The 26,513-nt window shown below is 55.0% G+C and overlaps 13 protein-coding genes across 13 annotated transcripts; 6 read left to right on the forward strand and 7 right to left on the reverse strand.

The window, feature by feature from the left end:
• The first annotated feature begins 39 nt into the window (after positions 1-39).
• Positions 40-2,359, forward strand: ASPACDRAFT_114720 (putative MFS transporter). The gene is made up of 5 exons (XM_020195825.1): positions 40-345; positions 423-713; positions 793-893; positions 949-1,096; positions 1,149-2,359. Exons 2-5 carry the CDS (start codon positions 518-520, stop codon positions 2,192-2,194), a joined length of 1,491 nt encoding a protein of 496 aa, XP_020058420.1. The 5' UTR covers positions 40-345; positions 423-517; the 3' UTR covers positions 2,195-2,359.
• A 1,036-nt stretch (positions 2,360-3,395) lies between these two features.
• Positions 3,396-5,786, forward strand: ASPACDRAFT_114721 (uncharacterized protein). Its single transcript, XM_020195826.1, has 2 exons — positions 3,396-3,638; positions 3,753-5,786. Exons 1-2 carry the CDS (start codon positions 3,556-3,558, stop codon positions 5,308-5,310), a joined length of 1,641 nt encoding a protein of 546 aa, XP_020058421.1. The 5' UTR covers positions 3,396-3,555; the 3' UTR covers positions 5,311-5,786.
• A 532-nt stretch (positions 5,787-6,318) lies between these two features.
• ASPACDRAFT_58462 (nascent polypeptide-associated complex subunit family protein) lies at positions 6,319-7,325 on the reverse strand (the record flags this gene model as incomplete). The annotated part of the gene is made up of 3 exons (XM_020203351.1): positions 6,319-6,563; positions 6,626-6,796; positions 7,280-7,325. 3 exons carry the CDS (start codon positions 7,323-7,325, stop codon positions 6,319-6,321), a joined length of 462 nt encoding a protein of 153 aa, XP_020058422.1.
• A 931-nt stretch (positions 7,326-8,256) lies between these two features.
• Positions 8,257-9,835, reverse strand: ASPACDRAFT_114722 (putative short-chain dehydrogenase/reductase family protein). The gene is made up of 2 exons (XM_020195827.1): positions 9,418-9,835; positions 8,257-9,347 (listed from the first exon to the last, which is right to left on the reverse strand). The coding sequence occupies exons 1-2, from the start codon at positions 9,596-9,598 to the stop codon at positions 8,503-8,505; spliced, it is 1,026 nt and encodes a 341-aa protein (XP_020058423.1). The 5' UTR covers positions 9,599-9,835; the 3' UTR covers positions 8,257-8,502.
• Positions 9,836-10,002: 167 nt separating this feature from the next.
• On the forward strand, positions 10,003-11,060 carry ASPACDRAFT_1854094 (uncharacterized protein; the record flags this gene model as incomplete). The annotated part of the gene is made up of 4 exons (XM_020197353.1): positions 10,003-10,185; positions 10,277-10,295; positions 10,373-10,453; positions 10,555-11,060. Exons 1-4 carry the CDS (start codon positions 10,144-10,146, stop codon positions 11,058-11,060), a joined length of 648 nt encoding a protein of 215 aa, XP_020058424.1. The 5' UTR covers positions 10,003-10,143.
• A 354-nt stretch (positions 11,061-11,414) lies between these two features.
• ASPACDRAFT_40904 (palmitoyl-(protein) hydrolase) lies at positions 11,415-12,562 on the reverse strand (the record flags this gene model as incomplete). Its single annotated transcript, XM_020200841.1, has 5 exons — positions 11,415-11,999; positions 12,073-12,126; positions 12,201-12,291; positions 12,401-12,412; positions 12,480-12,562. The coding sequence occupies 5 exons, from the start codon at positions 12,560-12,562 to the stop codon at positions 11,415-11,417; spliced, it is 825 nt and encodes a 274-aa protein (XP_020058425.1).
• Positions 12,563-12,771: 209 nt separating this feature from the next.
• ASPACDRAFT_1854096 (uncharacterized protein) lies at positions 12,772-14,393 on the reverse strand (the record flags this gene model as incomplete). Its single annotated transcript, XM_020197354.1, has 2 exons — positions 12,772-14,303; positions 14,363-14,393. The coding sequence occupies 2 exons, from the start codon at positions 14,391-14,393 to the stop codon at positions 12,904-12,906; spliced, it is 1,431 nt and encodes a 476-aa protein (XP_020058426.1). The 3' UTR covers positions 12,772-12,903.
• A 763-nt stretch (positions 14,394-15,156) lies between these two features.
• On the reverse strand, positions 15,157-16,498 carry ASPACDRAFT_114733 (putative GPI anchored protein). Its single transcript, XM_020195828.1, has 2 exons — positions 15,832-16,498; positions 15,157-15,771 (listed from the first exon to the last, which is right to left on the reverse strand). Exons 1-2 carry the CDS (start codon positions 16,246-16,248, stop codon positions 15,475-15,477), a joined length of 714 nt encoding a protein of 237 aa, XP_020058427.1. The 5' UTR covers positions 16,249-16,498; the 3' UTR covers positions 15,157-15,474.
• A 364-nt stretch (positions 16,499-16,862) lies between these two features.
• Positions 16,863-18,650, forward strand: ASPACDRAFT_114738 (Gfo/Idh/MocA family protein). The gene is made up of 3 exons (XM_020195829.1): positions 16,863-17,186; positions 17,253-17,386; positions 17,463-18,650. The coding sequence occupies exons 1-3, from the start codon at positions 17,077-17,079 to the stop codon at positions 18,575-18,577; spliced, it is 1,359 nt and encodes a 452-aa protein (XP_020058428.1). The 5' UTR covers positions 16,863-17,076; the 3' UTR covers positions 18,578-18,650.
• Positions 18,651-18,936: 286 nt separating this feature from the next.
• ASPACDRAFT_76555 (copper transporter family protein) lies at positions 18,937-20,085 on the reverse strand. The gene is made up of 2 exons (XM_020204723.1): positions 19,362-20,085; positions 18,937-19,289 (listed from the first exon to the last, which is right to left on the reverse strand). Exons 1-2 carry the CDS (start codon positions 19,802-19,804, stop codon positions 19,175-19,177), a joined length of 558 nt encoding a protein of 185 aa, XP_020058429.1. The 5' UTR covers positions 19,805-20,085; the 3' UTR covers positions 18,937-19,174.
• Positions 20,086-20,267: 182 nt separating this feature from the next.
• On the forward strand, positions 20,268-23,184 carry ASPACDRAFT_114742 (ferric reductase family protein). The gene is made up of 2 exons (XM_020195830.1): positions 20,268-20,896; positions 20,951-23,184. The coding sequence occupies exons 1-2, from the start codon at positions 20,736-20,738 to the stop codon at positions 22,860-22,862; spliced, it is 2,073 nt and encodes a 690-aa protein (XP_020058430.1). The 5' UTR covers positions 20,268-20,735; the 3' UTR covers positions 22,863-23,184.
• On the forward strand, positions 23,170-24,046 carry ASPACDRAFT_58470 (uncharacterized protein; the record flags this gene model as incomplete). Its single annotated transcript, XM_020203352.1, has 3 exons — positions 23,170-23,189; positions 23,545-23,884; positions 23,993-24,046. The coding sequence occupies 3 exons, from the start codon at positions 23,170-23,172 to the stop codon at positions 24,044-24,046; spliced, it is 414 nt and encodes a 137-aa protein (XP_020058431.1).
• Positions 24,047-24,329: 283 nt separating this feature from the next.
• On the reverse strand, positions 24,330-26,416 carry ASPACDRAFT_25432 (serine/threonine-protein kinase; the record flags this gene model as incomplete). Its single annotated transcript, XM_020199334.1, has 3 exons — positions 24,330-24,417; positions 24,471-25,785; positions 25,849-26,416. 3 exons carry the CDS (start codon positions 26,414-26,416, stop codon positions 24,330-24,332), a joined length of 1,971 nt encoding a protein of 656 aa, XP_020058432.1.
• Between the last annotated feature and the right edge of the window lie 97 nt (positions 26,417-26,513).

Genomic DNA, 26,513 nt, shown 5'->3' on the forward strand with positions numbered 1-26,513 from the left:
ATGGAGCTGGTGCAAATCGCAATCCATTTTAAGTTTGATCAAGGACGATCCAGCTCAGGGTCTTTTAAGACGCATCACCAACAACGCCCACCCAACAGTACTAACTCATGCAAGCTATTGATTTCATGCGACTATCTCATGGCAAAAGGACACTTCCATAAGCATAAGTCCTCTTAATGAACTATCCTCAATCTGCTCACCTGAGCTGCTGAAGAAAAACGAGAAGAAACATTGGGTCTAAATCCTTGGCGATCCTTGGCCACTGCGATTAGAAATCTCTCAATTTTTCTAGGGCACTTTTTGCCTCCTCTCACTTGCAGCGTACTGGGTGTGACGGCTGTCAGCGTACGTGGTCTCCTGCCTTCTCTGATACAAGAGTTGCGATACCCTCGACTGCATTCTGATACATGGTGCTGTTGTAGATCACCCCACGGGGAAGTTCATCTGAGCGCCCAGACACACCTGCGGGGATCCCAGCCGAGGCAGCCATCAATCACCACCACCACCACCACCTCCCATGGATTACAACAGAGAGCCTAAGGCAGACGCCGAAGCACGATCCCCTACACGGGCTTCGTTGGGCGTAGACGGCGATGATAGATCGGACTTATCTCTGTCAGACGAAAAAGGGGCACGCCACTTGATCTGGAAGATAGACATCCACATCATTCCCTTCGTTGTGCTTCTGTACTTGTTCAGCTTTTTGGATCGAGGTGGGTCTATCTTATGCAGAGGAGCTCTTTTGTCAGGCTCGCTGGCGGTCTACAAGCGGTTGCTAATACGATCCAACAGTCAACATTGGCAATGCCCGCTTGTATGGCATGGAAGAAGATCTAGGCCTGGTGGGCAATCAGTATCAGGTCGCAGTATCCATTCTGTTTGTTACCTACTGCGTACGCTCCCGTTCAGACCAGTTAGTCTAAGGCAACCACTGACATCTATCTGAAGCTGTTCGAAGTCCCATCCAACTTGGTGATCAAGAAGCTCAGGCCCTCGCGGTACATTGCCTCAATCTCAATCATCTGGGGCATTCTAGCTACCTTGACGGGGATCACGCAGAGTTATGGCGGCTTGATTGCCTGCCGTGTACTTCTAGGTCAGTTTGATTCATTCGCTTCTCGCCTCAACTCTCATGCTCATGTCATTAGGTGTTGTCGAGGCTGGGCTCTTTCCGGGATTGATGACTTATCTCACGCTGTTCTACAGCAAGCGGGAGATCGCACTCCGGACTGGTTATCTATTCAGCAGCGCCGCAGCCGCTGGTGCCTTTGGGGGTCTTCTTGCGTACGGCATTGGCTTCATGGATGGCGTCGCGGGCCTGCGGGGCTGGCGATGGATCATGATCATCGAAGGGATTCCCACCGTCATTCTGGGGGTTTTGACCTGGTTCTTCCTCGCCGACGAGCCTGATACGGCGTACTATCTCAATGACGAGGAGAAAGCCATGGTTGTCCGTCTGCGCCGTCGCCATGTCGGCCAGACTCCGTCCGCGCAGAAGTTTCACTGGGCGGATGTGAAGGAGGGCGCGTTGGACTGGAGGATCTACGCATTTTGCATTGCCCAATTTGGAGTCGACACGATGCTCTACGGCTACAGCACTTTTCTGCCCACGATCATCAAGGGAATGGGCAAGTGGTCCACTGCTGAAGTTCAGGCACTGACCATTCCGTGCTATGCGCTTGGCGCCATTGTATACCTTCTGGTCGCTTGGATCAGCGATCGGACCCAGCGCCGTGGGATCTTCGTCTGCATCTTCGCTGTGATCTCTGTTGTCGGGTACGGGGTCTTGATCTCCGACTCATCATCCGGGGTACATTACTTCGGCGCACTGCTTATCGCCCTGGGGCTATATGTGACCGTGGGGCTGCCGCTTGCATGGCTACCGACCACGCTGCCGCGATATGGGAAGCGGACGTTTGCGACGGGTCTGCAGCTGACGTTTGGCAACATCAGTGGCGTCATGTCCCCTTTCCTGTACAAAACCGAGGAGGCACCGCGCTATGTTCGCGGCAATGCGGTCACGCTCGCTCTGGTTGGCTTTGCCGGGGTGGTCTATGGGCTCATATGGTGGTACTACCACTGCAAGAATCAGCGAAGACAACAGGGCTTGGAAGACGACAAGGTTGCAGGCATGACCGATGAAGCCATTGAAGAGCTGGGAGACAAGAGTCCTCGGTTTGTTTATAGCACTTGACCGATATCATGTAATCTAACTTATCTATCGAGGGCACATACCATCCGAAGTTAGACCCACTTGTAAAGAAACATAATGAGCATCAAATGAAGAACTGGTCCCTGCGGTGATAGAACGGACTTCTTGGCGGGTCCGCTCGTCGATCTTTCGAGAAATCCAGCCCGGCGGTTGTCGCATGCGTTGGTTCCACTTGTTACAGCACAGTCTCAGGCGTGTTTTTACTGACCGGGGAGGCTTGTAGCGGACATGTTTCGCGGTCTTCCTCATAGAACATTGCTTGTCCCGTTCATAGTCGTCATCATCAGCACCATATACAACCACGACAGTTTGTTGATGCCCATGGGTGGGCGGATTGTCCTGGAGCGGATGACCTGCTCGTCCGGGGGCGAGGGTGCGCGTGACGATGCTGGGCATACCCTCCTACGAGTGATTATCAATGAGAGGGTAACGCCGCTGCCATACTGTAAGTCCGGGCCGGGGCTGTCTTGTCCTTTGGGGGATTTTGTGGGTTATGTTGACATGAGGCGGTTGGAAGTAGGAGACTTCGGCGCTGTGTGCGGTCTCGCTGGGGATCCTGGACAGATTAGTTTCCTGCGGCAAGTGTAGATGTATACTTTGACTGATGGTTATGTGTGTGCGGTTTGGCCATTTCGACACTCTGCATGCGTTTTGGTTGAGGTCTTGAAATTTGTAGTATTGACAAGGTCACTGCGATTCGGGATATTGTCACAAGGTTCGATCCAGTGATTGATTAGTCGCATCACTTCTTGAAGTTTTTTTGCTCTTATGCATGACAGAATTCATATAGATAATCATGATCATGCCCAAGAGTCCTGAAATATTAGCAGCCTTCATTTGTGAGACAAAACATGCTAAAGGCATACTGGTACCTTAAACCCATAGAAAGCAGATCACAGACTCGACAAAAAATATGTCTTTAGCATAAGGACCTTGACAGCACCTCCCAATTGTCAAATAAAAAGCTCAAAAACAATTCACACAAAGATCACTTACCCCTAATCTAATCTAACTCAAATGGCAACTTCGCGCCAACAAATATGTAAAAGAAGTTGTCCAATTCATAACCCATCTACCTCTCTCCAATCTACATACCAAGACCGCCCCCTCACGTGACGGTATCCCGGCTAACACGACTGTTTATGGGGCGGCGGAAACCCCAAAACTTTTGGGCTGCTGGTTTACCCAGCTTCATCACTCCACTTCCATCAATCCACCCCGTTCTCCAGCCCTTTTTTTTATTTGCACATCCTTCTTTCTCAGCGATTGCATCGACCGCCATAATTCTGGCCTCTTTCTTTCAAGTTACGAAAAAGCGCATTTCGAATTTTCCCCGTGTCAGCATGGAATATCACTTTGTCCCCCCGGAGGAGCGTGCAAGAAATGAGAAGGGCGAGCTTTTACCCTGGGGTTATGTTTACAAGGAGTAAGTGGGAACCAGCGCACATCCTCTATTGGGGCTTGGCTGTCACAGATACATGGAACGTTTTGGGGGGATCATGAAAAGCGAGCGATGCTAATCAGTAACTCTCTCTCACAGCGAATCCCGCAATCCACGCCGCGCGCCCGAGGAATCAGGCCCATTCGGCAAGCGCCGCAACGCCCGGTACGAACACACACGGTCGCGCACCCGCACCGGCACGCCGGCGGCCAAGCGCGAGAACCCCAACGTAACGGAGTTCGGGCGCCTGTTCGCGGCCCAGCAGGAGGACGAGAAGGTGCGCAGCCACACGCTACCGAAATCCGCGTCGGCGTCGAACGTGGAGAGCCTACGCAAGCAGCAACAGCAGCAACAGCAGCAACAACAACAGCAGCAGCAGCAACAACAGCAGCAACAACAGCAGCAACAACAGGAAGCGGAGAAGGTCGCGACGGAGTGCATCCTGTACGGGTACAAGAGCAAGGACGGGGAGTGGAAGGTGCTGGACAAGTACGAGCGGATCTCGCAGGGGTTCATCTGCGAGGACTACCCGCGGACGGATCCGCACGCGCCCACGGGGTTCTCGCAGCTGCTGAGCGGCGGGGACGTGGTGATCCGGACGGGGCTGTCGGCGGATGCGAACCGGAAGTCGAAGCGCTACGCGGGCGGGTACCACTGGATTAAAGTCACCTTCGACTCGACGACGGCGGCGGACCGCGCGTGTTTCTTCTCGCCACAGGAGATCGACGGGCACCTGGTGTTCTGTGAGCTGTACCATGGGCGCGGCCCCGCGGAGGATGCGCCCATCGTGGCCGGGTCGGCGGAGGCGCTGCGCGTGCAGCAGTCCAAGGCGCCCCGGACGCTGACGACCTCGCATTCCACCGCATTCCTGCCCACGGGGTCCGACAAGGAGCGCCAGACCTTGCCCCGGTCGTTTGCCTTCGGCAATCTGTCCTCCTCGGTGCCGGCCGATCTAATGGATGAGGAAGGGGCCTCGATGGACTCCACGCCGACGGCCAGCTCGACCACGGCCATGGGGCTCGAGCAGCCGCCGACGGGCAGCAGCTTTCCTCTACAGCTGCAGCAGCAGCGCTCCGTCACCAGCGCCCCCTCCGCTGCGCCACCCAAACCCGAATCCGACTTCATGACCCATATCCCCACGGTGCGGCGGACGAAACTGCGGCCGTTGACCGAGGCCCTCCCGCCGCAGCCCACCTTGACGGAACGGGTGCTGCGCTCCATCCCCATCCTCAGCTGGTTTACGGGCGATATCGTGGGCGACGGCCCGCAACTGCGCGAGGACGGCGCCTTTGACTATGACAAGTCCAACACCTACTGGCGGTTCTGGTACATGATCGACCAAATCATTGGCTCAGACATCTGCGGCCTGAAGGAAGAGTCCTCGGAGGCAGCTGTCGTAACGTCCGCCACAGCGGCCGCAGCAGCAACGACCACGGCTACTGAATCTCCCGCAGCGCAATCACACCAACCACAACAACAACAATTACACCACCGCTCAGCCTTCCCAGATAAAGGCCCCCTCTTCTCCCGAACACCGCTGGAAGCCATCGAGTACCCCAACGATGATACCACGGCAACAACAAAAGCCCTCCAATACTCCGGCTCCTCGATGGGGCTGAAGGAATTGGACCCCCGCCGCCCGTTCTCCTGGGATTGATTGATGTGATGTTGATGTTGACTCGGAGCTAGAAAAGTGGAAGAGACAGACAGACGGGCCCAGACCAGCTGGTGGCAACTGCGCAAGCAAAACACCATATCTATCCTGTACTATAAACCCTTTCTCATGTCTGCACCAACGGTGGTTGCTTAAACGTCTTGATATCTCTACGATGAGAGCAAACAAAGGAGAAAAGAAAAAAAGTCTGGTCTCAAGTTCAATTATTATTCTCCGCGCCCACTCTCCTTTTTGGTCGTCTTCTCTGTTGATGAACTTTCCAATTTTACTTGCATTTTTGTGGTTGTAGTGTTTGATGAGTGAAAAGGGCGTTACGGATCTTCTGCTTGCTTGCACTCGTTTGTGCGCGTGGAGGTGGGGGGGGTAAAATAATTGCATAGGGGACACATGGAACTTTTTGCGTATAGACTACTAGGTAATGAAGGACGTCTGCATATTTTCACGAAAGAGGGTTTCTTTTGCTGAGAGGGTCTATGTAGGTTGACGAGCTGGGGGACGTAGAACCAACACTACCCGGCAAGGTGCAACCCTTACAATGCTATACACTCGGATCGACTGCCGATCTCTTTCTCGTCGATACTATAGCTTGAGCCATAATACTCCACGAGTAACTTACCCAAAACAGATACACCCTGCGATGCATGCAAGCCAACCACCGTCCTTGACCACCAGCATTCCCACTACATCACACAGACGCAGTTCTTGATTCTCTGTTTCAACAGTTAAATTTAACCTCGAACAAATTAGGGTCTCAACCTAGATTTCTTCGAAATGGTAAAAGAAAAGATCTCGAAAATCCCGCAAACAAAAAGAAACTCCAGCTTCTTGAAGAGGGGGTAGTAAGTAGTAGTACTGATGAATGCAGATCGCCCCTTCACGGGGACAGACACACGCAGAGAGGTTCAGAGAGGTGCCTTCGCCAGACACCAACTCACACACTTGACAAAATAAACAACAGAAGTAATATTCGTTATATTAGAATCTCAAATTTTACTCGACGTTGCTCTCGAAGTTCTCGCCCTCGACGAGGTCGGGGATGTCATCCTCCTCATCGTCCTTCTTGCCCTCGGCGCCCTGGGCCTTCTGCATGTTCTGGTAGCTCTCGGCGAGCTTGCGGAGGGAGGCCAGGCTGTCGGGGCCGAGCTGGTTCAGGATACCAGGGACGAGCTCGGTGAGCTCCTTCTCCTCGCCGTTACCGTAGAGGGCGAAGGTGTTGGAGGGGACGGAGGCGTGGACTGTTTGGGGACAAGGAGTTAGTATTGGTTTGTAGTGGTGAGCAGCAAAGAAGGACAATTACCCTTGGGGGCACCGAAGTGGATGACGTTGCCGTCCTCCTTGAACATGTTGACCTCCTCGATGGCCTGGATGGGCTGGACGTTCATCTTCTTCAGGGTGGCCTGGAGCTTCTTGTCATCGGCACCGGAGGACTTGTGGACCTTCTTGACCTTGCGGCGGGGAGTACCCTTGCCTCTGTTTTGGGGTATACAAGGTTAGCGATGGTTCGATCGATAGTGATATTTGTCATGTGTGAGAAGAGGGGGGGGGGAGGTTGAATTTGCGGGCTGAGTTTTGGTGGTGGGGCGGGCGCGCTTCATTCTGCATGTCGAAGGGACAGGATGGATGGTTGAACAGTGTTCTATGTGCACAGGGACATTGAAGTTGCTTGAAGTTGTTCGGAGATACGTACCCTACCAAGCGCAGAAGAGAGATATGTCAGCAAACACTTTTTCCATTGAGAACATTAGGTAAATTGAAGATCCAAAAAGGATTGGGGTAGAACGCAAGTCGCGCGAGTCTTTTCTCATGCGGAGGACTTGCGATGGCCAAGGAGCTCTGCGTTGGCGAGGAAAGCCATAGCAGCTGGGAGCTGGCCTTCCAAATGACGAGGGAGGGGAGGGGCATCGGGGTCGACGGGGAAAATTATAACAGAAGATTCAAAAAAGGCACATACCAATCCGCACGCTAGCCTGCATCCGAGCCAACTTTGCCTGATCCATTGTGAAGGTAATTGAGTGGTCGTTCGAACCTGAACCTAGAAGCGAAAATCGAAGAAGACTTGTCAGAGATGTACGTTTGGTAAGACTCGTAGAGTTTGTGTGGTGGAGGTGTTGGGAATAGTGGTGGTGGTTCGGTGGTAGTGATGGAAGTGGGTGGAGAGGTCAGGTGAGAGTGATGTGACACTTTTCTCGGTCGGGTGGGATAAAGGGAAAATTGGGGATTTCTTCGTTGAAGTAACGGACCAGATGGGCGACGAGCAAGAATTCTGGTGATAAGGCTGGCAAAAACAGAGGGGGGGAAGACCTACCGAAGATGATGATGAATGGTGCTGAGGGAGAAGAGGAGAAGGAGTGGAAGTGGGAGGAAACAACGACGAGACGACGGGTGGTGGTGGTGAACGCAAGCAGCAGCAACCGTCGCTGATGATGCGCCGGGCGGGTTTGTGTGGGGAGCAACGCCGACACGGCGAGACCACCGCGCCCCTCGCTAAGAGTCGCATGGCCTCTACACTACGTATAGCTTCTCAAGCTTCTACATTGATGGTTATGATTACAAGGTACATCCTCAATGGTTTGGATCTGCTACTATCATCGTGATCGGAGATCTGCCATGGTGGTTGTGGGCGAAAAACTCGAAGAGGGAGTTTAGAGAGGCTCCTCGGCTAAACCCTAACGATCGCCCGCTGCTGACGGCCAGCAAACCATTTGACAATCGGTGTCACGGATCGAACGCATATTGCAGTTCTGGGTCCATGGCAGGTCGTCGGCGCACTTATGTGTAGCATTGACAAAACTTCTGCAATGATGAATGGAACGATCGTCCTACTAAACTGTAGACTATTGAGCTGATTTGTGGCCAGTGGTGGCTGATTGTCAGGGACCCTGGATATTCACCTCCCGAGCCCGGGCATCTCATTCCTATTCGGGTAATCTGATGTTCCCGCGGCGCCCGCCGGTCCTTTCCCAATGATCTCCATGAGGTGCAGGCATGACGTAGCATCAATATCTTCGAGTTCTTCGAGACGTTAGTCCTTATCGTCAAATATTTATATCCCAGTTCATGTAAACTATCAATTGAGACCTCTGCCCATCAGAGACGCTATGCTACAATGCGAACAGTCCAAGATACAAGAGATGCTAAAAGTCATCAGTCAGGGAAGGAAACAACCAGATGGAATCAGCCCCTCTCAGCAATCTGCTGTTCAGTCCACTCCCACAGACGCCTTCCCATCTCCACATCCTTGGCATACGGATTTCCGCTGGCATGAACCCCAATGGGGACATAGTAAGCGCCGTTAACCAGCGTTTCCCGCCTCGCTCCCGCAGCCCACAGCTGGTTCAGCGCCCCCGTGCGCAGGGACCGACAGAATCCACTCTTGATGACCTTCAGCCCCAAGTTGAAGACAGGGTTCCTCTGCATCGTATGCTCATATAGGTCACTAGCCACCGCGCCCGGGTGCACCGCGACGGAGAGAATCTCCGGATACCGGCGGGCCAGCTCGGCCGCGAAGAGGATGTTCGCCGCCTTGGATGCACAATATCGAACCATACCTGAAGTCTCTGCCAGAGCGGACGCGGAGGTCATAACCTCGAATGGAGGGCTGCCCACATTGGCAGCAGAGCTCAGAGACACAACGCGGACGTCCGGAGAAAGCGCCACGGTCTTCTGCATAATCGGCAGCAGCAGGGTGGTGAGCAGGAAGTGTCCGATGTGATTCGTACCCATGTGCAGCTCGAATCCGGCCTCTGTGTATTTGGTTGGGTTGTTCATCGTGCCCGCGTTGAGGATCAGGGTGTCCAGACGGTCGCAGTCCGCACGGAAGCGCTCGGCCGCGGCGCGGATCGATTTCAGTGATCCCAGGTCGAGGGGCAGGTATCTGATGTCGACTGCAGATGGAATGCTCTCCCGGATCGAGGCAATGGCATCCTGGGCTTTGGTCTCATTACGCGCGGCAAGGTAGATGCGGGATGGATTGTGTTGAGCGAGTTGGACGATGGTTTCCTTTCCGAGGCCGGTGTTGCCTATCTCAAGCGGTGAATATTAGCATGCACCTCTAGCATTGTGTACTCATAGAGACAAAGCGGAAAATACCTCCTGTGACAAGAATGACCTTCCCCGAGAGGTCAACAATATCCCGCTGAGGTTGGAAGGACCACCCCAGGAGACCGAACGAGAGTTCGTTCAAGGTAGGGCCAAAATTATGATAGTACTCCGAGGGGTGCTGCAATGCGCCCCAAGTGGCCCTGTGAGACAATGACATAAAAGCTGACATCTTGAGAACCCTACAAAGAATACAGCTTGAGGGGAACAGAGTATGAGTTCTGAGCTTCTCTCAAGCCGCAAGTTCAGGAGACGCCCAAAAAGTCGCCTCCGGAAAGCACGGGCGCGGCCAGATTGTGGTACGGGAAGCCATGTCCAATCGGAGGATATGTCATAATTGACATCCCAATGCGATTCCCGGAGAATCGAGTAGTAGGATATGATGCGACGAAGGCCGGGGGGGGGAGGGGGGTGGTTCGTGAGAATCAAATCTGACAGAGGTTGCGAAATGCAGAGCAGACACTTTTGGATGGCATGGAAGTTAGCTGCTAAGCATGCTAGCCTAGAATGGTCGGGGCACTGCTGACGCTGGAGCCGTTGTCGGAGTCAACCCGACATGCCACTCCATCAGGCTCGGGTGGGTGGGCTGTGTTTGATTGATCGGTACCTTTATTGATAAGCTACTTTACTTGCTCTGGAATCTCCTACTCCTCCCACTTCGACCCAAGTTTCCAAGCACTCCAATAACCAAACAATAACCAAAGTTTAAAATCCACAATGCGATTCCTCTGTCTACACGGTGCTGGGACCAGCGGAGAAGTACGTCTGTCCATGCAGTCTTGATCTATATTCAAGCCCCCCCTCCGATTGTGTTTGGCGGGGCACAACAAGTTGACTCGCGGGCATCTAGATCTTCGAGATCCAGGCTGGTATGCCGCGCCCCCGATGGGAGTCGACCCGAGTCATCACCACCACCAAGCGATACTAATCCTCTATATATCACCAGGCGGGATAACCTACGCCCTCGAGAAGAAAGGCCACACATTCACCTTCATCAATGGACGAGTGCAAACCGAGGGTGAACCCGGTAAGTCAGCTAACCCCTCATCCAGCTCGATCTCTCGCAAACCGACCCCCCCCCCCCAAAACCCCCTCAAGCCTACCTAACCTCCTAACCTCAACGGGTAGAAATCAAAGACGTCTTCGACGGCCCCTTTTACAGCCACTACCCGCGCGACACGCAGCCGGGCGACAACCTGCGCCTCGCGATCGAGTACGTGCAGCAGATCGTCGCGACGGAGGGCCCCTTCGACGGCGTCATGGGCTTCTCGCAGGGCTGCGCCCTGGCCAGCGCGATGATCCTCCAGCACGCGGAGCAGCACCCGTCCGCGGCACCGCTGTTCAAGCTGGCCGTGTTCATCTGCGGCGCCTCCCCCTTCGACGCAGCGGGAATGGAGCTGATCGAACCTACCACTAAAAAGTACCCCATCACGATCCCCACGACGCATATCGTGGGCAAACAGGACCCGCTGTACCCGCACAGCATGCGGCTGTATGGGTTGTGCGACCCGGCGCAGGCGGAGTTCTACGACCATGGCTCGCGGCATTTGGTGCCCTTTGATGTGAAGAACACAGAGGCAATGATCGCAGCGGTGGAGGGGTCGATTCGGAGGGTTTTGGTGGGGGGGAATTAGATAGCCTTTTTCTATTTGCGGTTGGGGGAGGGGGGAGAGAAGCGAGTATATATGATCACTACTACTGAGGCACAGCAAGTACCCTTTTGATTTCATGCAGATTGATTAGTTTTGTGTGTCTGGGCGAAGGCGAAGGCGAAGGCGAAACGTATTTCAGTCCTGTTTCCTGACAACAGGATCCCGCGGGTTGCCCTTGCCCTTGGAACCACCGAATCGCGAGAGCAGAACCGCAAGCAACAGAACAACAATGGCTAAAGCGAGGCTAAAACTGACCATTGGAGACCCTACCCTCCAATGGCCCCGAGTCTGTACAGAGGTATCATGACGATGATATTGATCATGTTGATCATAGATTCATAAGCCAGCAGCAGCACCATCGGTCTGGCCCTCGCCCTCCGGGGGGATAACACTATGCAGGAACTTCTCGAGATCCTCAATCTCCTCGGGATCGGCGGAGTGGCCCAAATAACTAGGAAAACCGCGAGTGTGAGCCGGAAGATCGCTACGGCGAGAACGACGCGAAGCCTCAAACGGGGAATACAGCACGTACGGGTAAGAGTGGAACTCGACCTTCTCCAGGTCGAGCGCCTTGAGCTTCTCGCTGGACTGCTTGCCGAAGTCGAAGCGCACCACCTCGTCCTCCTGGCCGTGCGCGAGGAAGAACGGGGTGCCCTGGTTCGGGAAACCCTCCGGGATGTAGTTCTTGATCCGGTCGCTGAGGAGCAGGTAGCAGGACAGTCCGAACACGCCGCCCAGCTTTTCTTTGTTGGTCAGCCCCGCGAACAGCGACATCGCGCCCCCCTGCGAGAACCCGCCCAGCACGATCCGCGACGCGCTGATCCCCTTGTCCATCTGCTCCTTGATCAGACTGTTGAAGTACTCGCGCGAGCGGAGGATGCCCGGTTCGTCCTGGTTGCGGATGGCTTCTTCGAAGTCCAACTATGAACGGTTGTTTAGTGGCATCGTCCCCACACCCTGTACGGTACATCTCTCGCGGCGAGGGGCAACTCACATCACGGCCGAGCTTGGTGATGTCGTACCAACCGGGCATCGTCATTCCGAAATTCTAATCAATGACAAATGTGGGCTCGAATTAGTCCATTGCGTTACTGAGTCAGAAGGTATCGCGTATGCTCGTACCACGGTGATGGGGATCATCGGCGCGTTGGGGAAGATGAAGGCGACCTCGTCGAAAACGCCACGGCGGCGCCAGTTCTGGGCGAGTGCCATCCTGTCAAGATTGCCATGTTCAGCCGAACTCCATCCATTGTACTGTAATCCGTCGCGCTAATCTGAGTTCGTAGGTATGCAGCCGTGAATGGAAACCAAGGGGGACATACCATCCGGCACCACTAAATCCATTCACCAGATGTTAGTCCAAGAACGGGATCTTCTGTATAGGGACGGGAAACACTTTACCTGTCACCCAAGCCATGGGCCATAATCACCGTGGCGGTGTGCTTGGTGAGCGCGGGAACAACGAAAGGAGCGCGGGAAGACATCTTGGTCTATTCTAGTCTTTCGTCAACGAGAGAAACACAGGTAGTCACGATGTAGTCTATAATTGCAGAAAGATGGGCCCTGGATTTTGTCCCATTCCCCCGCAATTCTGCCGCCAGACTCGCCGACTCACCGCCTCGGCTGTCCCACCCCAAGGATCCAAAGGATCGAGGCCCCTGGTGCCTGAATCCACTCGCTAAATACTCGGTATTGCGGATCAAGATAGCTAACATTAGAATTAACGGTACTCGGGTTTTAGATACTATGCGCAGGCCCTTCGCAGCCGCAGATCGCAATATATGGTGATGAATAACAGCAAAAGAAATCCCCCCTGACCCCCAAATTATTGTGCCGCAAGATGAACCAATCTCTCCACCGAGTCAATCATGCCCGAAACCAACTCCGGTTCCACAACACCCTTCTGCCATGTAAACGACAGGACCAAACAGCCATCACCACCCGAAATCGCCGACACCACAATCGCGGCGCCCGCAGCGTTGGGGCTCTGCGAGAAGATCACCCGACCCATCTGGGGCTTCGAAGGGTCTGACTGGGCCTCATCCGACGCACTCAGGACCCCGATATTCGAAAGCTCGATACTCTCCCCACGAGGCTTCCCGAGCTTCGATCGGAAAAATTCCGAAAAACCGGACACGTACTTGAGGAGATTCACGCCGGTGTTCTTCCCCTTCATCGCGAGCACGCGCTCGATCGTCTCCCGCGAGCGCTGCGCCTCCTTCCAGGGGAAGGCCCCTGCGTCGGTGACGGGCAGGCTCTTGCGCCAGTAGCTCTCCCCGAAGTCCATCACCCAGACGCCCAGCGACTTCTCCGGGATCGGCTGGGTGAGCCACTTGCGGACGGAGATGGCGCCGGTGAGCCGCAGCTTGGTGCACTGCGGCGGCAGGTGGGCGAACAGCGCCTGGGCCATGGCCGCCTGCACGGCGACCGTGACGGTAGCGCCGTTGCGGCGACAGCTTTGGCGGAAGGCCGCCGACACCGCGGCGGGGATGACAAGGTGGCGCGCCCGCGCCTCGAGCGGCGTGAAGACCGGCGCGCCCGTCCAGAGCCCGCGGTCCCGCGCGCCGAACTTCATCTTGACTACCGCGCCCAGCAGGAACGGGATCGAGATGCCGCAGGGATGCGCGGCCTCCAGGTTCGGCGGGAGCGGCGTGCCCGCCGGCGTGGCCACGACCTGCTTCGCTTCCTCGCCGGGCGCCGCGCTGCTCAGTGCCGACCCGGCTGCGGTCAACGCCTCGAGGAACGTCTCCTGGAAGATCTTCCCGGACGTGCCGTCGCCCAGGGCGTGGTGGAAGATATACGCGGCCGTGAACCGTCGCCGCGCCGGTGCATCGTCATCGTCCTCGCCGTCGGCCGTGAAGATCGCCAAGCGCCAGTATGGTGCCCCCGACGTCGTGAACCCGGTACTGTGCTGCGTCTGAAGGAATTCGTCCAGCTCCGTGTCGGTGGCGTCCCCTTCGGGAAATCCCCGCAGACGCTTGTGGAAGCTCACCGGCTGCGCGAGGTCGATCTCCGGCAGGCGGACGAAGTATGCTTCGTCGGACTCCTCGTTCGCGGGAACCGCCGAGAGGACGGGGTGCTGGCCGATCAGAATCTCGCAGGCCTTGTACACATAGTCCCGCAGCGGACGCGTGTAGGACTCCGGTAGCGTGTATGTGGCGGTGACGCCGACATTGTAGTAGAACCCGAGCGGATGGCGGGCTATAGAGTACTTCTCCAAATATCCTGGAGGGCGTGTAAATCAATAAAGGTGGTCCCGAATCGTGGACCCCAGATAAACTCACCTGCTGAACGTAATTTCTCGTAATTCTCCATGTTTGCAAAGGAATTGACCTCAACAACCACTAATCGAAAAGGAGAGAAGATACCCCAGATTCACGTGACAGTCGAAGAACAATAGGGAGAAAGTCTGGTAAAAGTCGAGATTGTTTTGACGAGGAACGAACAAACCGGCTGGGGGCGATAAGATAAGGTCCCAGACAAACGGGCCAACGGCTTTTATATTGGCTAGGCTCGAAACTCCGCGGTCGATGCCGTATTAGGAAAACTTTGCGACTTTGCGACGGACAGAGGTTTGCTGCTGCCTACAAATATAGGAATTGGTGCATGGTACGATACTAAGTGGCTGAGCATCAAGTTGAAATCGTTTCTGACGGTGTGTTGGGATGTGACGGTACTAGATATATCTGCGCGGGTCTGTTTGATCGATCAACGAGGGGGTCGTTTATTCTGTAAGCACTGCATGATTGCCGGGGTGGGTAAGTCACGAATCACCTCTAAAGGTATGTGTATCCGAACGGAAGGGTCCGGCCAAGGAAAATTTGAACAACCTGCAGGTAAACTGGCTTTTGGGTTGGGGAGCCGGTCGAATACGCAATTAACGTTGTTTGGGATTCTGTATTGTTTTGCCTTACAATCGCGGGTTCCTAAGCGTATGGGAGTTTACTCCAATAAGTTAGGTTATCCAGTGTATCTGTTTACTGTACTAAAAGCAAATTGTTACTCCAGATTACATGCATCCAATACTGAGGCACATACGAGAACTTCAAAGCAAGTAAAGTAGCAAGAGACGAAGTGTCTCCTTCAGTCTGGTCACATGTCCATGTCTTTCATATTAAGGTAGTATCGAAAATCATAGACAACTAAAATGAATATGTACAGGGTAGATACAACCACGATATAAACAAGCGTTGTGTGGGAAATTATCGTCAAATCATGATCATTCCTTCGAAAATGTCATTCGTTGGCTTTTTTGTTATCATCTCGGTCTCTTTTTGTCTCTCTCTCTCTCTCTCTCTCTCTCTCTCTCTCTCTCCATCCAAACCATCTGCGCAGAGCAGTATCTTTTGCGATTTAAGTTATGAGTTCCGATGTGGCACGGAAGTCTTTGTCTTGTTTACAGAACAGCAAGACCACCAACAACAGCGGCACCGAGCATTCCCCAGGCAGCGGTCTGCAGGGGAACCGCAGCACCAGTGGAGGTAGCAGTGCTGCTGGAGCCGCTCGCAGAGGAGGAAGAGCTGCTGCTGCTGCTGGACGAGGAGCCGTCCTGGGCACCGCCGGTGGCGGTCGACTCGTTAGCGTTACGGTCCGCGGCGGCGCCGGTGAACTCAACAGCCTTGACGCCGGTGTTGTTCTTGCAGGTCGAAGGCTCGTCGTAGCTCACGGTCGAGGAGAACTGGATGTCGGCGCACTAATTTCGCCCAACTTGTTAGCAAATCTATCATGATTCCCAGAGTCAGGATGGACATACAGCATAAAGACCTCCAGAAGGATCGCCGTTGCTCTGCACCTGGACGGTGGCGTTCATGCCATCGGTAATGTTGGCGCCGAGGATGGACTCATCGAAGGTGATGTGGGGCAGGCAGAAGGCACCCAGGCCCTCGATCTCGAAGGTCTTGTGCAGGGTGATGTTGAAGTTGGTGCCGGGGTCGCTGCCCAGGGCGAGGAGCACCTCGACCGCGGTCTGCGAGTGGCCCATGGACAGCGCGACGGGGAAGGAGCCGGCGGAGATGGAGACCTGAGTGCGGTTGGTGGACTGGGCCGCACTGCCGCAGGGGAAGTTGACCATGTTGTCTTCGGTGCCATCGCGGCTCGTGGGGTACTTGAGCTCGAAGTGGGCAGCAGCCAGGGGGGCGAGAGCCGCCAGCGGGAGGATGGAGAACTTCATGGTGATCCTTGGTGTCGGTGAATGAGGAGTAAGAGAGGTACAGAGGCACAGATCTTGCTACAGAAGGATGGAGGAGAGTGGGAAAACTTTATATAAGAATGGCGCAGGTGGGAGCGTCAGCAGTGAGTGGATTTGGACGGCGGGTTCGGCGGAGGAATGGGGAGAGCTCTGTCAGTTCGGTTCCGCCACATTGATTAATGACCAAGACCGAAACTACTTAGTCTACAAGATGGAAGGGACCCATGGCTGCATCAATTGGGCCCTGAGTTTAGTTCCAAAGGGTTCGTTTACCCGCAATCATCCACCATCTTCATTTCAGTTTCGGGTTGTTCATCGGTTCTCCTGCAGGGTGGAATTGGCATTTCTCCAGCTAGCTCCCAGTCAAGGCTGGAACGGGCCCCGGGTGACGCTAAGCCGAATTGAGTTAAGAAATGTGCTCATTTCTTCTCAGGGCGCGGGCAAATCCGAGGCAGTTCCCGAGCCTCTCTTCGCTTGAGGCACACGCTCTTATCAGATAGAGCTATCAATCAGTTATTGACCAAAACGAGATTGGGTGAGTTTCATTAATTCAAGGGTAGAGAGGTAGAAGAGGTGAATATCAGCTTGCAGGAAGTCAATTAGCTTGCCCGTATCATCGTATGGGAACCTTCCTAAATAATGTACCGAACTTCCTCTTCCGTCGCTGGTGTACGAGGTAGAACCAAAGATTCTCGTGCGGAGTAACCATTAGCCAAGTCACTCGGGGCACTCACCACCAAAGATGACACACATCTCCAGTTCACATCGAAACATCAGCCCAAGGAGAAGACTAATAATAATCCACTGACCATGGCATCAATGAGCCTGTTCCAACGGATCTACTATATTCTAAATCCACCCACTCCCGCGAAGAAGGATGGCGCCATTCGCATCGGTCTACTCGGAGCTTCCAACATAGCGTAAGCCAATCCCTGAAGCACCAGTATGCAGTACTTGCGTTTCTATCTCGACTGATATCCTTCTAGCCCGAACTCAGTAATAGTACCGGCCAAGTCCCATTCCGAGGTCATCATCGCAGCGGTTGCTGCCCGCGACTCAGACCGCGCTCAGCAGTATGCTAAGAGACACGACATCCCCATCGTGCATAGCTCATACCAAGGTCAAGCACGACCCATCACCTGGCCTATCTGGGAAATTGGCATTACGAGGACAGAACAAATCTAACACCAGAGCAGAGCTCCTCGACGACCCCACCATCGACGCCGTTTATATCGCGCTCCCCAACTCGCACCACTACGAATGGGCCCTCCGCTCCCTGCAAGCAGGCAAGCACGTCCTCCTGGAGAAACCCTCGTGCTCCAACGCCACCGAAGCCCGCAAGCTCTTCACCCACCCGCTCGCAACCGCCCCAAATGGCCCCGTCCTCCTCGAAGCCTTCCACCACCAATTCCACCCGGCCTGGCAGACCTTCCTCTCCCTGACCCGCCAAACCCCCTGGGGCCCTGGCACCGTGGTCGACACATCCTCGCAGTTCTACCTGCCCAAGGGCTACATCGCGCGAGATGACATCCGCTTCCAGTACGCCCTGTCCGGCGGATGCCTGATGGATCTGGCGACGTACCCGCTCTCCTGCGTGCGCCAGGTTCTGAACCTCTCGACGGAGCGAGAGGAGGACCTTGTAGTCGTGGAAAGCCAGTACACCCCACCACGCCCGCTCAGCAATTATGACTCCTCTCCGTTTCACGAGGCGCAGCAGATCGATACCGCCATCTCCGCCACATACCAGACCGCCGATGGCCTCCAAACAGCCCACATCGCAGGCGATCTGGCATACACAGCAGCAGCAGCGGCCGCAACGCAGAACGGCAGCGGGATCCTCTCCCTGCTACCAACCACCTGGTCCCGAGTCATGCCTTGGTTCGCATGGCCCAAGACCGATGCCACCCTCGCCGAGATCCTGGTGGCCTCGCAGGGCGGCACGGAGACGCAGCACTTCGTGCAGCGGACCGTCACGATCTGGAACATGATCCTGCCGACGGTGTACCACCGCATCGACGTGCGCGATACCCATACCCTCTACCGCAAGGAGAAGCTGTCCAAAACCTGGGAGGAGGTGCAGTACCTCACGGCGTATAATTGGCCCGCGGGAGATCAGCGGGCGGAGACGTATCAGGAGTGGTGGACGACGTGGCGGTGTCAGTTGGAGGAGTTTGTGAATCGAATTAAAGGGAGGAAGGGATCCGGGGTGTGGGTTGATGGCGGGGAGAGTATCAGGCAGATGGAGGCGGTCGATAAGACGTACCGGCGAGTGGGGTTGGAGGTTCGGCCGACGAGTGCGTTTGATGTGTGAGGGGTTTTGTTTTTAACTTGTGTTAGGGGTTAAATTTGCATGTGCTTTCGAATTATGAACAATTATCTCGTAGAGCGTTTCATCTGACTCTTCAGTGTATTTGATCTTCGCTCTCTTGTCTTCTTGTGAGCTTCGCATGGACTTCCCTAAATCGCAATGGAGCAACAAACGTTGAATCTTGGCAGGACGCCTATTTCCGCGCCAATGGGACCCGGCCGATCGACTGTTGATCATGCCATTGCGGCTGTCGCCGGCCAACGCGAGCTACACTCGCCGGCTGAGCATGTAGGGCTATATTCTTGCAGACCGTAACGTTCTACATGGAGGCTTACTGATCGCTGCGGTTAATGATCATATATATGAATATTCGGCATCTATGTCTATATACAATCCACCCAACATACCGCCCATTCACCCCACGAGACATAGAAAACACCAGCTATGCCTCAAGACGAGCCCATCATCAACTAAGTATATCGTAAACGGTTCGTGTCGAAAAAGGTATCTCAAAATAAAACAAACCCCCATGCTAAGCCGCAATGCATGCAAAACCCAACGCCCACCCAACACAAAAAGAACACAGCGAGGAAAAGCATTTCAGTGATCGTGCTCATTCCACTGAGTATACCGACCCACCGCGAGTTCCCCGAGGAACGCGCCGGCCAAGACGGAGCAGAAGTAGCCCACGTTCATGGTCATGACGGCCAACATGCTGCAACCACAAACCATTAGCTTAAGTGACTTTCCTCGATGATGAAAGCACTACGAGGAAATGGATACGTACAGTAGATACGACACGCCCGTGATGACGAGGAAGATCAAGGCGCGGGGCAGATCCACGCTGAAGCGCCAGGGGAGGGGCTCGCGGGCGGTGCGGCGCACGACGCGAACGCTCTCCTCGACGCCCTGGGCGGTGATGAGCGTAGCCCCCTTAGCGTCCGGGTCGGCGTCGATGCGGCCCGCCTCGGTGGATTTGCCCGCTACGACGATGTACCGCCGCTGCAGGTGCGCGCTGAGCCACCGCTGCTCCATCAGCGCTTTGAAGGCCACCAGCAGTCGGCCGATGATGGCCAGCACGATCAGGAAGATGCACGTGCCCGCGTAGCTGCCGCTGGAGGTCGGCGTCCATTGCGACGAGAAGAGCGGGGTGGAGTGGCTGTTGGTGAAGACCATTGCCATGGACATGGATGAGGACGAAGAGCTGGAATCCATGCTGCTCATGTCCATGATAAGCGCGGGGTCGGAGGGGTAGGTTGATTTGGCTTTGGCGGGCTGATAGAGGGGGGGTGGTGGTGGTGGTGGTAGTGGTGGTGGTGGTCTCGCATATAAGGCGATCAGGTTGATTTCGGGATGAAGGTGGTTTTTGTAGGACGGGAGAGCATCAGGGAATCAGGACAGCAGAGGATGTTGAAAGGAAGAGGACCAGGAAAGAGGAAAAGAAGGAGGAGCAAGAGGAGGGCCGACCCGCGACGATATCTTAGCCATGGCGGGCCACCACCTGGCAGTCAATTCTGGATCCTTAAAACCAGCCGGGACGATAATCATGTTCTACCTAAATTGAAGCGAAGGCGTTCATTCCGAGATTGAGCACATTTTAGCCCGACTCGGTTTGGCGCTTGAGCACATTTCAGGTCCAGAGAGCCAATCACAGGGCGCGGAATCGCCCGCTAGGCTGAAAGCAGCGGACAAGCGGGCGGTGGAGGTGAGCAGATTATGACTACTTCAATTCCGTTTACAGAGTGAGAAGATTATTATCAATTCCTGGTTATCATGGCTCAAGACAGGTGGGGATGGATGGCATGGCATGGCTGTTTCTACTCTTGTGGAATGGTCCCATCCAGCCTTGTCTACCATGCATGTCCCCCCACCCATGATTTTATTCCAATTTCCAACTCATCACTCAACTTACCCACTTACTCTTACATGTACTCATGACGCTGCACACCACTGCGACATGAAATCTTGAATAGCCGACAATCTCCCCCCTCCTCTCAGTAACAGACAGGTTGTGTGTGATGTGTTGCTGCTTCTAAACGAGATGCGTTGATATTCCAGCCCTCCCCCTCCGAATATCGATAGTCTTTCACCATCTCCTCCCGGGGATAGTGTCGCTTATTGTCCATCTATCTATATTCGACTCTCGCCAATCACCGCCAAGATGGACATGGACATGTCAATGTCGGGCATGGGCCACATGTCCATGGGGGCTGGCGTGCCCGGTTTCTTCTATCTCCAGAAAATGTACTGGGTGGTCATAGGCAGTGCGATCGCCGCAGGTACCGTGGTGAATCTGCTCAACCGCTACCTCGCCTACCAAAGGTGAGTACATTCATTCTTTATGCAGGCCGAATATTGCGGTGCTCACCTATGCAGACTTCGGGATACCTCCCTCACTCCGTCCAAGCCCAAGTCACTATTCTTCAACACATATGCCACTCTCACGGCAATTGTCCGCGAGGCAAGTTATGCGACGCTGCCTCCCGTATCGATCCGCAGCCATACCTTCCACTTCGCGCCATTGGGGCCAGTGGCTGTTGTTTTGGCTAATCTGGTTGTCGTACTTGTCTTCTGCTTCTACAAGCTGGATACCACGGATCAATGGAGCTGGGAGGATGTGGGCTACCGGACCGGATTCGTTGCCATCGCGCAGTTGCCCCTGATCTTCCTGCTAGCCGGGAGGCAGAATCTCATCGGTGCCCTGGTAGGCATGAGCTACGAACGGCTGAATTGGTATCATCGCTGGGTGGCCCGAACGCTCTGGCTGACGGCCACGATCCACATGGCCTTCTGGTTCCGCGACTGGGGTCGCTACAACTATATCTCCTACGAAATCAAGAACTACCCATTGATTGCTCGAGGACTAGCCGCGTGGGTCATTTTGACCTGGATTGTGATCACCTCCGCCGCCCCGATCCGGAGGTTTGGATATGAGTTCTTTGTCCTGCAACATCTGGTCACGTTTGTTGGTTTCATCGCGGCCGTCTGGCTGCATGCACCGGCGGAGGTCAAGGTCTGGGTCTGGATTCCGATAGGGTTCCTCGTCTTCGATCGCGTGGCGCGCTATATCTGGGCCACATATATCAATCTGTCGATCTTCCATCGCTCGAAATCTCCAAGCCATGCCCTCTGGGCCAACAGAGCGACTTTCACGCCTCTACCGGGCAACGTCACGCGCGTCACGATTGAGAATCCCGGGGTTAGCTGGAAGCCAGGCCAACATGTCTTTCTCACATGCCATTCGATCGCTCCGCTCCAAAGCCACCCTTTCACCATCGCATCTATCACTGAAGATAACAAGCTCGAAGTCTTCGTCCGCGCCGAGAAAGGGGGAACCCGTCGGTTCTTCCGCTACGCGTCGAAGCGCCACCATGTGCTTGGGACCGGAGAGACCGCATCCACTAAACAGACGCGAACGGTCTTCCTTGAAGGGCCGTATGGTCAGATGAGGCCGCTGCAGCAGTTCGACAGTGTCATCCTCCTAGCGGGCGGGATGGGCGTGACCTATACCATCCCGTGCTTGCGAGACATTGTGGCCAAATGGAAGAAAGACTGCGCTCAACGTGACGCTTCGCCCAGGCACCTCGCGGCCACCAAGCGAATCCGATTCGTGTTGGTGATCAAATCACGCACCCAGCTCAGCTGGTTTGAGAGCCAGCTGCAGTCCGTCCTGGCCGACGCGGAAGAGTGCCAACGTGCCAACGCCGACCTCATCCGCGAGATCGAGTTGAGCATCTACATCACCTGCGACGAGAAGCTGGAGCAGCCGACGCAAGCCACCCTCTGCGCACAGACGCCTTCCACCGCCGTGGCCCAGTCCCGCTCATCCATGGAAACGACCGACGAGAAATACACCGAGAAGATCGTGGAAAAGGATGCTCTCTCTACCAATGACACCGGCTGTCTACCCGGCGGAGGCTGCTGCTGCACGGCAGCCATCGAGGATGAAGATATGATCACAAGCAAGTGTACCTGCTCGGGACACGCCGCGACAGCTGCTGCACCGTCAGGGTCCGAGAAAGCCGCGGGCCCGCCAGGATCCCCGGATACGAAACCGGCACCCACCACCCGCCCCCTCACGATTCTGTCTGGTCGGCCTCAGGTCCGGACTATTATCCGCAAGGTCCTCGAGCGGGCGGAGGGGGAGAGCGCCGTGGTGGTCTGTGGGCCGCAGGGGCTGTCGGACGATACGCGGCGCAGCGTGGTGTCGCTGAGCGACGAGCGAGCCGTGCACAAGGGGACTGGCGCCCAGGGGATATATTTGCATATAGAGCAATTTGGGTGGTAGAGCATTTTTGGTGGTAAATGATGTATATACGATAATGATAGATACCATGATTGTTTGTTGATATGTTGAAGCGCAGGATATTTGGCTTCCCGCAAGTACTCTGAAGAAAAACAATGGCCAGTGGGACTACAGGTGCAGCTCTCTACTAGCACTAGCTATTCGCAGAGCCAATACCCGGAGGTTACCACCAGAACTCTCAATGCAAATAAACAAGGCCTAGAATATAAGAACCAAACAATGCAAATGCAAATGCAAACGCAACAATCAATTGTATGAGTATCAATCACAGCCATCGATCGTGGTAAAGATGACTCAGTCCCCCATGACGTAATCAGCAACCCGCAACACCCGCCGTACCTCCGCTCAGCTGGAGTAGTCACTAACCACCGCCATTTCCCAATGCAGACCCCGACTCCAACTGCACCTACTCAACTGCACTGCACAACTACCTTCACCACCACCACCACTAAACCCAGCACCAATCCCACCCACTAACCCAATTACCCAAACCCAACCTCATCCCCTCCAACAACAAGCACAATTACAAGTATAACCACTCAAAAATCAAAATGGTCTTTCGCTTCGTACGTCCCCGAGCCCTTGAGCCCCCATCTCAAAGTTCCCTAGCTATCTCCCCCTCCTCCATCCTAACTAAAAAGAAAAGAAACTAACAACAAAGAAGGCCAAAAACCCTCGACCCCATAACCCTCTTCCACACGCCCAGCAACCCCGCGAGCAAAAACGCCTACAAGATCCTGCAGCGCGCATCGACGCTGGCCCAATCGCCCGATGCGCCGGCGGGCGGGCGCGGCGAGTTCCAGCTGGAGGTGACGACGGCGCCGCCGACGACGGACCAGCTGCGCAACATCCTGGACTACGTGACGGGCAACCCCGCGGGGGCTGGGGCACCGGACAAGGGGATGCGGTATGCCGTCGGGGAGGTGGTGCGCGGGGCCAAGGATGCGGAGGAGGCGATTCGGCGGTTCAAGGGGGATCCGGAGGGGGTGTTTGTGAGGCCGATTGTATGTTCTTTCATCCTTATGCCTTGGGGTTTGGGAGGGGGATCAGGGAGAGGGTTACTGGGACTGGACGGTATGGGTTGTGCTAACCTTTTCTTCTCTTATAGACAGTCGATTGGACGAATGGGCAGGCGGTTATTGGGGATAATGAGTCGGAGATTTTGAAGATGGTGCAGCAAATCAACGAGAATTGATGCCCCCCCCCCTTGGAAAATGGAGGACGGTACTGCGACGACTACCACTCCCAAATGCTTGCAGACCGTTAGGCATGTATTTCTACGATACGCTGTATCATACACTTCTCCCCTCCTATTCTCTGGCACATACCCGTGCTACCATGTTCATGCCATCCCCATGCCATAGCCATTAAAATATCATGTCATACTCGCTCAATTGAACTCCGACCCGAGACCCAGCTCGTGCTAGAATGGACCCATGCAAAATAAAACTAGAACATCGTGCCGAAGCTGCCGTCCGTTGCGATCGGCTTGCGCGGGGAACTGCGTCCTATGCCGTCCATGGCAGGCTTGCGGTGTCTGTTCACAATCAGTAATGGCGTTTGGCAACTGAGGAGACAACATCAACCCACCGGAATGTGAATCCTACAAACAGGCCCTTGCCCATCTTCTCGTCGCGTTCCGCCATCTCCTCCAGGGCCCGTTGCTTGTCATGAACTTCCTTGTACTTGGCCATGTCGGCCTCGTTTGTGAAGTCGTCGAAGTATCCCGCGTCCGTCTCCGAATCCAGCTCGGGCACAAACGGCGCACGCTGCTCGCGCAAGCGACCGAAATCGACTTCGCTGAAGTAGTCGTGGGAATGGATCTCCTGGATGTTCTTGAACCGCTGGTCCTTGGCAGCAACCAGCTTGGTAATCAGGTCCCATGTCCGGCGCGACAGAAAGTAGTTGGGGTCCTCATAGACGGGCTTGCGCAGCACCTTCTGCCAGTTCTTCAGGTTCTGCCAGGTCTCGTCCACTGTCGATCCCGCAAACGGCGGGTAACCCGCCAATGCTTCGAACAGCATGCATCCTAAGCTCCAGTAATCCACCGTAAAGTCATATTCCTCTCCCTTGAGCACTTCGGGCGCCATGTAATCTGGTGATCCGACAATAGACTTCGCATAGTTGACTTGCCGCTCACGAAGCGACCGATAGCCTTGGCGACGCTCTGTCACCGTGCGCTGTTCCATCGGACGTCCGAACGGCACCGGAGTGTTACCCACCTCCTCCAGCTTCACGCGCATGGATTCGATCTTGCCTGGGTTCAGCATTCCAGCTGCCAGGCCAAAGTCGGTCAACTTCACGTGACCGGTCGAATCAATCAGAAAGTTCTCGGGCTTTAAATCGCGGTGAATATATCCCAGTGCGTGGAGCGCATCGATGCAGCTGAACATTTCCGCGATGTAGAACCGAGCATGGCGGTTGTGCAGCACTCCGGTGTTGTTCAACAAGGTGCGGAAATCACCGCCCGGGACATATTCCATCGCCAAGTAAATTTGATCCTCATCCTGAAAAGCGTAGAGCAGCTTCACCAGCCACTCACTCTTGGCCGCTGTCAAGATATCACGCTCCGTGAGGATGTGGCGGATTTCGTCCAGCTTGAAGAGTAACTTCTTGCTCATCACCTTCAACGCGCACACTTCGCGCGTGTCCTTCTTCTGTGCCAAGTAAACCTGCCCGTATCCTCCCTGTCCGACCTGTGTCAATATTTGGAAATCATGCTGGCGAAGTCTGGTTCGGCGCTTGCGAAGGTGGGCCCGCTCCCGACCCAAGTATTTCATGAGTGCGGGTTCGTATTCCTCCATCGACGTCAGGGGTGGTTCCGGGTACGCGGCGCGAAACTGCGTGTAGCGATTCTGTCGATTGTGGACATAGCTCAGCAGATCGAAATAATGATCAAGGAAGTCTACGTAGTCAGTACGATGGGTGGAAACGCTTCGGATGCACAAGATTCAACGGGGAAACCTACACAGTTGGGTGACGTTGACAAGACGCTTGACCCGGGGGTTCTGGAGCTTCTCTAGCTCTTCCGGCGTCAAACCCCGCATGGGGACCTGTCGCCGCTGGATGCTCTCCAAATCGCGGGTTTGGTATGGCTCATTTCTGGATATCGCGGCGGCTGCAGGGTTCGGACCCAGATCCTTAGCGAAACGCGTCGAGTTCGGAGGCGTGTTTTCTTTATTGGATCGGCGCGTAGGGCTGGCGGGCGGTTGTCGGATGACGCTCTCGTTGAAATCCTCCCCCGCCCGGGGCGGAGAGAACATGGGATGGTCATAGTGGTTATTTGTGTTCTTCGTCGGCGAGGTGGGATTCAGTTTCAGAGCTTTCTCAAATACATTGGGCAGATCGATCGCGCCGGGGGGCAGACGATTCTTGCTGGGGCTTCCTTGAGGGGTCTGAACGGGGCTGGTGAAGACAGTCTCAGCCGGCGTCGAAGGACGATCCAGCAGTTCGTTGCCGGCACGTGTATGAAGGAGGGGTGGCGGATGTGGGAGGCGGAAACCGGATCGGTCACTTGTGTCAATATTGAGAGCCATGATGGGCGCAAGAGCAGAAGCTCAGGGACGGGCGAAACGGGCGCAATCAGCAATCGCGTGGTCCTTGGGTGCCCGATGTGTGACTCCGCCGACCGGG

This window comes from Aspergillus aculeatus, assembly GCF_001890905.1.
Source record: "Aspergillus aculeatus ATCC 16872 unplaced genomic scaffold ASPACscaffold_4, whole genome shotgun sequence".
Taxonomy (NCBI): Eukaryota; Fungi; Ascomycota; class Eurotiomycetes; order Eurotiales; family Aspergillaceae; genus Aspergillus; species Aspergillus aculeatus.

Coding starts and splice junctions, on each gene's coding strand:
- ASPACDRAFT_114733 (XM_020195828.1), bottom strand. CDS start 16,248: ATGAAGTTCTCCATCCTCCCGCTGGCGGCTCTCGCCCCCCTGGCTGCT. Junction 15,772..15,831: donor CTTCTGGAGGTCTTTATGCT/GTATGTCCATCC, acceptor GGGCGAAATTAG/TGCGCCGACATCCAGTTCTC.
- ASPACDRAFT_114742 (XM_020195830.1), top strand. CDS start 20,736: ATGGACATGGACATGTCAATGTCGGGCATGGGCCACATGTCCATGGGG. Junction 20,897..20,950: donor CGCTACCTCGCCTACCAAAG/GTGAGTACATTC, acceptor TCACCTATGCAG/ACTTCGGGATACCTCCCTCA.
- ASPACDRAFT_114721 (XM_020195826.1), top strand. CDS start 3,556: ATGGAATATCACTTTGTCCCCCCGGAGGAGCGTGCAAGAAATGAGAAG. Junction 3,639..3,752: donor TGGGGTTATGTTTACAAGGA/GTAAGTGGGAAC, acceptor TCTCTCTCACAG/CGAATCCCGCAATCCACGCC.
- ASPACDRAFT_114738 (XM_020195829.1), top strand. CDS start 17,077: ATGGCATCAATGAGCCTGTTCCAACGGATCTACTATATTCTAAATCCA. Junction 17,187..17,252: donor CTCGGAGCTTCCAACATAGC/GTAAGCCAATCC, acceptor ATATCCTTCTAG/CCCGAACTCAGTAATAGTAC. Junction 17,387..17,462: donor CGTGCATAGCTCATACCAAG/GTCAAGCACGAC, acceptor ACACCAGAGCAG/AGCTCCTCGACGACCCCACC.
- ASPACDRAFT_114722 (XM_020195827.1), bottom strand. CDS start 9,598: ATGTCAGCTTTTATGTCATTGTCTCACAGGGCCACTTGGGGCGCATTG. Junction 9,348..9,417: donor GGTCATTCTTGTCACAGGAG/GTATTTTCCGCT, acceptor CGCTTGAGATAG/GCAACACCGGCCTCGGAAAG.
- ASPACDRAFT_114720 (XM_020195825.1), top strand. CDS start 518: ATGGATTACAACAGAGAGCCTAAGGCAGACGCCGAAGCACGATCCCCT. Junction 714..792: donor GTTCAGCTTTTTGGATCGAG/GTGGGTCTATCT, acceptor ACGATCCAACAG/TCAACATTGGCAATGCCCGC. Junction 1,097..1,148: donor TGCCTGCCGTGTACTTCTAG/GTCAGTTTGATT, acceptor TCATGTCATTAG/GTGTTGTCGAGGCTGGGCTC.
- ASPACDRAFT_76555 (XM_020204723.1), bottom strand. CDS start 19,804: ATGGACATGAGCAGCATGGATTCCAGCTCTTCGTCCTCATCCATGTCC. Junction 19,290..19,361: donor ACGGGCGTGTCGTATCTACT/GTACGTATCCAT, acceptor TTGTGGTTGCAG/CATGTTGGCCGTCATGACCA.